The sequence below is a fragment of the Vicia villosa genome, linkage group LG3, assembly GCF_029867415.1.
Source record: "Vicia villosa cultivar HV-30 ecotype Madison, WI linkage group LG3, Vvil1.0, whole genome shotgun sequence".
Classification (NCBI taxonomy): Eukaryota; Viridiplantae; Streptophyta; class Magnoliopsida; order Fabales; family Fabaceae; genus Vicia; species Vicia villosa.
The window spans coordinates 192964320-192973328 of NC_081182.1; the positions used below are offsets into that span (position 1 = coordinate 192964320).

The window sequence follows — 9009 nt, forward strand, 5'->3', positions numbered from 1 at the left end:
CAGAAATAAATAAATCCCTCACTAAAGGTTCTCCAAAACCATCATATTTTTTTTCTTAATTCCGTCACTAATTATTTACGAATTACTCATTCCCTCACTAATTAGGGACATATTTCAATTCCTTCACTAATTAGTGACTTGTTTCAAATTCCACAACAAGAAAATCTTTGATTAGCTACGGCAAATACACTAGCTAATTTGTAGCTAATCTCTATCAAACATAATTAGTTGGAGATTTATTGGGAATTAACTACAATATATGCCCTAGCATGGATTGAGTGGCTAATTATCTTGGCAAAATTTTCCTAGCAAAACTCAAACTAATATTAAAATATTCCTAGCTAAACCACAACAAAACTCTAGCAAAATATCGAGGTTAAATTTATATTTCCCAACTATACAGCTACAAAATGGCTACGAAAATATCAGAACAAATCTCAAGCTAAATATTTGGAACATTTTGAACCTATTTTTTATTTTGATTCTTTAATAAATCTTAATTAGACTAATTCATATTTTTTATAATATTTTAAAATCAAAACTAATTAGACTATTCTTAAAAGAATTGTTGATATTTATTTAAATAAATTAAATTAAATTATTTTTTGAAAATAATATGATTTGTACTTTATTACTAAAATGAAAATACAATTAAAAAAATGATATTAGCATTTAGATACTCGGTGTATATTCATCAATACATGTACAAGGTTACTAATTGACCACCACCTCATAAAAATATACATTTGTTTCTTTCTAGATTGGTGGATCTTACAAGTTGAATTCATATGCCTGGTGCTAACCAGTTCAATATCAAATATAAGTGTCTCTATAGTAGACCCTTCACCATTTGCAAGTCGAGTTGGATTAAAAATTGTAGTAAACAGCCTCTGCCTGTCAAAGAATTTTATTTTGAAAATCAACAAAAATTAGTAATGTAATAATATTGATTATTCAACAAACCTAGTACTGTATACATCTAGAGTATAAAAGGATTCTTACATTAGGTGGGATAGGTTCCTCTGATGTGTTTTTGTACCCAAATGATGGAGGTATGATGACTCTACGAATTCCACCTCCTTTCATTGATCTCACTGCCACATCAATTCCACCAATTACCTGAACATACAAACCATTTCATTCTCACCTGTAACTGTATGCATTACATGATAAAAGCATAGGCTATTTAGAACCAACACCTCTGAGAAAGGTGTGTCTGTGTCCCGCCACACATGCGTTCAATGTATTCATTTTCTTAAATTATTATTGGTGTGGTCGTGTTGGGATCCGAACTGTATTCGGGGTGTCCGTGCTTCGTAGAGCATAGGACAAATTATCCAGAATCAAGCTTACCTTACCAGAACCAAGGACAAAGACAAAAGGACTAGGATCACCATTCTCATCTATACTAAAAATCAGTCTCAAAATTGAGAACAAACAAAACTCATAATGTGAAACAAACAAATCAAACACATGAACTAAAATTGATTTTGCCTATAAATTTGTCTGTAATTTTTGCCTCTGTTAGTGATTATTTTTTGTTCAACTCAGTTTCACATGAATTAATCCATAAACATATTTGCATGTAACAAGTTCAAAATACAGAGTGAAACTGAAAACGGTTGATGTGAGACAAGCTATGTAACAAAGTCAGACACCCCCTTAATATGATGAACTCTGTCAGTTGCATTTTAGACATTTAAAAGACGAGAGCATTGCTTAATTACCACACATGTGACCTATTGGTATAAATTATAGTACCTGTGAGTGTGACCAACTTAAATTGTGTAAGCATAAATCCTAGATTATTTCAACACAACCTTCACAAGATCCATATAACTTATTCTTCCCCATGAATTTAACATAATATATCAAAATTCTGACTTATTCTTCCTTATGAATTCTACATATATTTGTGTTTAAGTTGTTATAAAGGTGCTTTCTTAGATACTGTTTCAAAAGAAGATCATATATGTTATAAGGAAAAACAAATCATGGGTATAGGCATAACATTTATCTCATATGCTCATGAACCTTTTTCAAAATGCTTGTCAAAGCAGGGACCTAAGTATGAATTAATAGATATGTAATTTACTTTTCAAAATGCTTACTCAGAAATGCCACAACTAATAAACGTTATATTAGAACGTGTATTCATGCCAAGATGAAATTGCTACATTTATCTGTAATGAAACAAAACTTTCAAAGATGCGTGCCACACATTCACCTTTTCATCTAACTTTTAAATCTAAGATTTTTCTAGAAGTGCTTAATGATTGAATAGTTAAGCTTCCTTCATGAGTGGCCATGCATGATCATGGTATCATAACAACATTTAAACAAAGTAGTGATGCATAAGAGATTAAACAATAATGGAAAAAGTGGCATAGTTAATTTAAGATATATTTGGTCTATTCTGATTCATCAACTTACAAGTTCGTCCAAGGAAACGACCTTGATAGAATGGTGTGCTCTGAGACCTATCCTAACAATTTTCGGGCAATAAGCTCGGTCATTTTCATCGTGGATACCTACGAGAACATCCATGAACAATAATTGAAAACTAAATATATAATCATAACAAATATGCATATACAGGAAACTGAACTTAAGAGTGGCTTTTGTTGCTTCATATAAAAAGACAACAAGAAAGAAAAATGACACTTCATACCTCCACTGAGAACCCGCAACACAATCTCATCAAGAGCAGAATTTGATGGGGCACATACTAGAACTCTTACACGATACTCACGAGTTGAAGTAATAGCTTCATGTTTCTGATCAAACTCATGATAATTAGACATTATTATGTAAAACCAAGAAACTTAACTGATGAAAAATACTTACTAATTCATTTCTAGTTGTTGGGAAAAAACCACCATCGTCGTCTTTTGGCATCAGACTGTCCCTTGGACTAATGTTATGTAACCATGGAGACGCCAATATCCAAAGTCTATGTCTGCCAAGAGAAAATACAGTAGAAAAACTGTAAGAAAACCTTTTGAAAAACAATGCATTTTGAAATTAAAATCACACGAGAAAACCAAAATCCATAAAAACTAAGTTTTCTTGAGTAAATAAAGTGCATATATTGTCAAAACAAAACTTACTTCTCCTCAATAGGTAATTGCATCCATTTCTTTAGCTCGTAGGTCCCACTCCTTTACCACTTCGTCAACTCCATTCTTAAATTCTTCTGTTGCTTGGTCATTATTGTTCTTTCTTCGCCTCATCCAACTTCGATTGGGTTTCATGATTACAAGGAGCTATCTGTGAGATAAAGTCTATTTAAAAATGGTATGCTATTTAAATTTAAGTTTTCAAAACACGACATCACTAGAGTTGAAGAAACTACCCAATATGTCATACTATTTTCTTTGTGATGGTGTCTGATATATATGTACAATAGCAGAGCTGAATCTACAAGGTCAACATTTCCAAATATAAATTCTTAAGATTACGCCTAAACATGTACTATGTTTCTGAAATGGATATATGCAAATGTCAGTATAAATTTACATAAATGCTGATTGCACCACATTAGCTTAATGAGTTTGCAACGGTGCAAAAGTACGAATGCGCGAAACTCTATTTAATAATTTTTAACAATAATAAGTTCTTCTAACATAAAAAATTTAGAATAGAAATACAACAACCAACAGTCACAACTCAAAGACATAGTTAGAAAGGCAAAAGTAAGAGAAACTTACCGCCCAGTTTGGAAATACTGTCAGAATTGTTGGTGAAAGGCCACGGTACAATGACACTACCTAGGAGAACAACAAAGGTTAGGCTCAAGAATTAATCACTTGAAATCAAGTTTTAACAATAGAATATATACATTTTAGCAAGTTGATGATACAAACACCTAACTCTCGAAAGAGAAGAACCTATTTTTAGAGAAATGAATCAAAGACATTAACCTCATCAAATAGACAAATAAAATATGATACAATCCTCGGCTTAAAGTTTTCTTGTAACTCTAGTGTTAAGATATATTAATTGTAGTTAACAAATCATTTAAATTTTACTTATAAAGTGACCAAACAATTTTCAATTCACTACATACAAATGTGGAAAAATATGACTCAAATTTCTAAGTTTTTGTATACTTTGATAATCTTTCTTTCTCTACTTCTTGTTGTAACCTACATCGGAAAGTCATTTCTTCACACCAATTTTAATTGTTCTTCCTACAAATGTGGAAAAATACTACTCAAATTTCAAGTAAAGTAACCACTCTATGTCAGTATTCAAGCCTTTATTACTAGTCATCAATCTCTGCAATTCAAAGTGAAACTGACCATTCAAAGACTAAACATTCCAGAGGGGCAAAAGTCAAATATAAAACCGAAATGAGCAAGCAATGCATCTTCACATCCAATTTTGAGAGATCGAAAAGTGATTAATTCTAAAGACTGCAAACTGATTTTGATATATTCAGTAGCTCTTGTTAAGAATTCATTTTGCTTCTAGAATTAATTCAATTTTAAAGCAATAATTTGTAGCTTTTGCCTCTCAAAGTGATTTTTACACTCCACTTTAAACTCATTCTAACTAAAATCACTTATATCAAAATCATTTTTCGCCACACTAGAGTTAATGTTTGGTTGCACATAAAAATCACTTTTCGACTCACTTTTAATGAGAACCAACTTAACATAATCAATTAACTCGAAATCAAATAACATATAACCGAACATATTATTATGGATCTTCACTCCCAACAATTGAAAGCGAAGCTGAATATTCCATAGACACAAAAGTCAAAACTAACCTTCAGATGCAAGACACAAAACTCTCAGTTGAAGAAGCGATTTCCGAAGAGAAAGTTGCAGCAACGATATGATGGAGAAGCAGAGATTCCGATCGGAGACTTATCCTCACGTTTGCGACAAGAAGCGGTGATTTCGATTGATGAAGGAGAAGCCGCGGTTTCAATGGTGGAGAAGTAGTGATTTGAATCAGAGAAACAACAGTTTCGATAGAGAAAAGTGATTTCAGAAAAAGTGATTTCGATGGAGATTTTCCATCTGTGAAGGAAAAGTGATTTTGAGGAAAAAGTGATTTGGGGAAAAGGGTTTTGTGAGTTTTTTTATGATAAGAGTTTTTTTTATAATAAAAGTTTTTTTATTAAAATAATAATTTTCTTTAAAAGAATATGTTTTAGAAAATCACCGTATGTGATAATATTTAACATTTCTAATTTTGTTTATGTAATTAGAGTTAAATAAATGTTTTTTAACTTGAAATCAACTAGAAATATAATTTATAGTAAAATTTGGTAGCTAATCTATTATTTTCTTGTAGTGTTCCCTCACTAATTTACGAACATGTTTCACAATTTGCAACTCAATTTCTTTTATATTCTATTTATTTAAATACAACTTACATTATATAAGATTGGGTGACATCTAAAAATATTAATTGTTGTTAAATTACCTTAATTACTAAAACTATAAAATATTATATCAAGGTTGAAATATTTAGAAATCAAAGTAATTCAAAGAGGGAAAATTTAATGAAAAGGAATTGCTATCACATCACTTATACTCCTACAATTTAGATATTATTTACTACAGAACTCAACGGACAATTGAACAACATACCTTCTTAAAATGCATCTAATACATTGTGATATCTTAGTATAATATTATTAAATCAATAGTCATAAATAAATTACATTAATAAATTGATCTTCACATGGTTTATCACTAGCCACACCAAACAAGTGGGATAAGGTAAGTTCAACCTTTTTCTAATTTGTATCTAACAGAACTTAAAATTCTAGTCACACTAAGCAAGTGGGATTAGGTCAGTTAAACCTTTTTTTAGTTTGTATCATGCATGGTTAACTTTTGCATCCCTTGATTGAAGTCTTCTATATATTTAGGAGACAAATTATATGCATAGGCTGCAAGTTCCAAATATGAGTCTCCATTCCTTCAGCCCCTAAAAAAATATAAATGAACTTTTTCCCCTTTGAGTAATGATGATCTTTTTTTTTGGAAATCTTGGTATCCGGCCTTGCGACCGACTAATCCAAGAGGGACCAATCCCACCGTCCACTAGAGGGGGCCCCGTTTAAAGCCAGAACAACGTTCTGTATGGACTGGCCCACGCAAGGATTGATAGCACCTAGCAGGATTCGAACTCAGGACCTTGAGAGGAGCACACTCTCAAGACCCAAGCCTCCACCGCTAGGCCAACCCTTTGAGTAATGATGATCTATTTCCTGGAAAAAAAAAAACCAAACACGTAGAAAATTTGAAATGCAACAACAATAATGAATGTTCTAAAATATCAGCTATAATTATAAATAACATGTCAAAATATATTTACATATAATTCATACTCATGTAATAAGGCAATCATAGTAATGGAATGTATTAGTACTTGTGAACATAGCCTAACCAACAAATTATATCATAAAGCAAAATCTCACTTGTAGTTGTTGATCTTATCCACATAGGATTGATGGAATAATAAATTGTCCCTTCATGATCAAGTTAAAGTTTCGACCTGAAGGCATACCTAATATTTTAAGCAGATACAAAATAAATGGATTGAATTTTTAATTATAACAGAAATATGATTACCAAGAGACAATAACATGACTCTTATGTGCTTTCACCATAACTTTCTGGTCATTATCAAATTCAAAATATTTTTATGCAATGACCATAAGTATGTGCTTTCAACTACCTGAAAAGGGTATTAGAGTAAGAGGCAGAAACTTCTAAGGTATAAACAAGGTTTTCTATCAACAAACTGTCATGTACAAGTTGTACAGCTGGTATAGCCCTTTACTCAATAATTTTGAACAGAATATAGTTCAATGAACAAAATCTTATTAGATGACATAACTTATCTATAACTTAAACTCTCATAAGCACAAAATCATTAGTCTTTCTATCTACCCATCTCATTAAAAAGTCTTCCAAACATGACACAAGATGGAACTTGACACTTCTATTTCCTCCATTTTGGCTCACATAATAAAGACAAGTAAATAATTACCATAATAAATCTGCTGGATTAATGAAGAAAGTGAATTCTAAATCATAAGATTTGTCTCCATGTCATATGCGATTGTCCTCCTTGCTGTAAATAACAAATATTATGAGTGAATTGAGACCACAAAAGTTTTCAAAATAAACTACTAATTGAGATATCTCAGTTGTGAAGTACCTCTGGCTGCTAGTAATAAGAGCAATTATTGCAGCGTAAACAATTATAATGGATACAGTAAGTGTTGTCCCATAAGAAACCTTATCAAGTATTCTCGACATCCTATAAAAGTTGATGTGATCATAAAACAACAATCACATTCCATTTTACAAAACATCATCAACAAAAATCTTTCATACCTTAGGCTTTTCAAAAAAATGTGTATTTTTAAACTTAAATTCCCTTGGAACAAAGCTTTAGCCATAAATCTTAAGGAAACACATAAGATGCCACAACTGGGTAACAAGGTCTAAACCTGAATATTTGTACACAGTTGGGTTGGAAATTCGTAGGAGTGAAGACAAAGTAGAACTTCTCTCAACCTCACTGTCTTCATTCAAGCTTCCCATCATCATTATCCTCAACTTCAACCATTATTTCCATTGAATATCAACTAGATGCATCTCATGTACACAATCTATAAAACAAAGAAATAAACATTAACAAACAAAAACCTTTCTATCTAACAAGCAACCCAAATAACAAAAAATCGGAAAACTCGCAGTGTATATATCCTACAACATCAAAAAATTAAAACTTTTTAGAAATAGGAATCATACCCCAAAAGCACCAATTTTAGACAACCACGGAATAATGATAAAAACTTCCCTGCACACACAGAAACATTAAACCACCACCTCTCAAACGCACCGATTTTCCTTAACCACAACATAAAAGCTAAAGACTTCACAATACATACACAAGCATGACAAAACCTCTCAATTCAAAAATTCTATAAGAACTACTAAAACAACAAAAATTCATTAATGGGGATAAAATTGAAATTTGACTCTCCATATGGGAGAGAGCGGGTTTGACTCACTAGCTGAAGCAACAAAATCCAATGGACGTAATTGATTTGAATGAAAACATAAAATTTCTTCTTTTTTAGAATATGTAGAGGAAAAGATTAGAAGTTGTTTACCTAAAAAGATAGAAATAGAGTGCAGGCAAGAGGACTAGAGACCTGCAAGAGTGGCGGTCGAAGCAATATGAGTGAGGTAGACGGGAAACGTTGTGATATATGGTGGTTATTTGACATGTTGAAAACTAGGGTTAGGGGATGGGGCTACAACAAGCCCGGGGAGAACAATGGAAAGAAGAAGAAAAGAAAAGGGAACGTGAGAAAACAATTGAAAAGGAGAAATAGTTATAGTTATTAAATTATTATTATTAAAGTGAAATTGGCTAATGAAAGAGGGAAAATGAAATTGATTTATTAGTGAGAGGGAAATGAAATTTGGTTTGATTGAAGTGAGAGGGAAATGAAATTGGTTTATTAGTGGGAGGGAAATGAAATTTGGTTTAGTTGAATTGAAGTGAGATGAAACAGAAAAGTTAAAGATGATATTTTTTTATTTTAATTAAATTTATTTAACTTTATTATATATTTATTCTTAAAGATATTAAAGATATGTTTTATTTGGGATAGTATGTATCATCTATCAATAGGAAGAAATATTGATTTTACGAAGAAAAGTTCAGGTATTACATTGAATAAAATAAATATTCAAAAATAAGAAATTTAAATGGTGTAATATAAAGAAAAAACATTACCATTTTTTGAGAAAATACAAATAAAAATATTCAATATTCTTAAAACAAAAGATATTACGATAAAATATATTAAAATTGTCATATTATCCTGAATATGTATATATTAAATTAACAATAATATCAAAATTCATTTAATATTAAAATTTTTTTTATTTAAATTTTAAGTTATAGTGTCAAGTAAAAAAAAAAAACTTAAGTTTAATTTGTTTTATATAAAAAAAA

At 30.9% G+C, this 9009-nt stretch overlaps 1 protein-coding gene across 7 annotated transcripts; it reads right to left on the minus strand.

The window, feature by feature from the left end:
• Positions 1–651: 651 nt before the first annotated feature.
• LOC131593186 (probable helicase MAGATAMA 3) lies at positions 652–8382 on the minus strand. Of its 7 annotated transcripts, none has more exons than XM_058865461.1 (12): positions 8156–8382; positions 7487–7648; positions 7192–7293; positions 4778–7104; positions 3711–3770; positions 3356–3420; positions 3111–3270; positions 2848–2959; positions 2672–2777; positions 2434–2531; positions 1003–1119; positions 652–894 (listed from the first exon to the last, which is right to left on the minus strand). In XM_058865461.1, the coding sequence occupies exons 7-12, from the start codon at positions 3131–3133 to the stop codon at positions 868–870; spliced, it is 483 nt and encodes a 160-aa protein (XP_058721444.1). In that variant the 5' UTR covers positions 3134–3270; positions 3356–3420; positions 3711–3770; positions 4778–7104; positions 7192–7293; positions 7487–7648; positions 8156–8382; the 3' UTR covers positions 652–867. The 7 variants fall into 7 exon arrangements, with proteins under 7 accessions (XP_058721444.1, XP_058721448.1, XP_058721447.1 ...); XM_058865465.1 differs by lacking the exon at positions 3356–3420 and adding an exon at positions 7791–7839 and having other exon boundaries at positions 3711–3766; XM_058865464.1 differs by lacking the exon at positions 3356–3420 and adding an exon at positions 7791–7839.
• Between the last annotated feature and the right edge of the window lie 627 nt (positions 8383–9009).

Excerpts from the sequence above, each read along its gene's own strand:
- LOC131593186 (XM_058865461.1), bottom strand. The coding sequence starts at position 3,133 with ATGCAATTACCTATTGAGGAGAA. Across the intron at positions 2,778-2,847 it reads CAACAACTAGAAATGAATTA|AAACATGAAGCTATTACTTC; the intron begins GTAAGTATTTTT and ends GAGTTTGATCAG. Across the intron at positions 1,120-2,433 it reads TCGTTTCCTTGGACGAACTT|GTAATTGGTGGAATTGATGT; the intron begins GTAAGTTGATGA and ends TTGTATGTTCAG.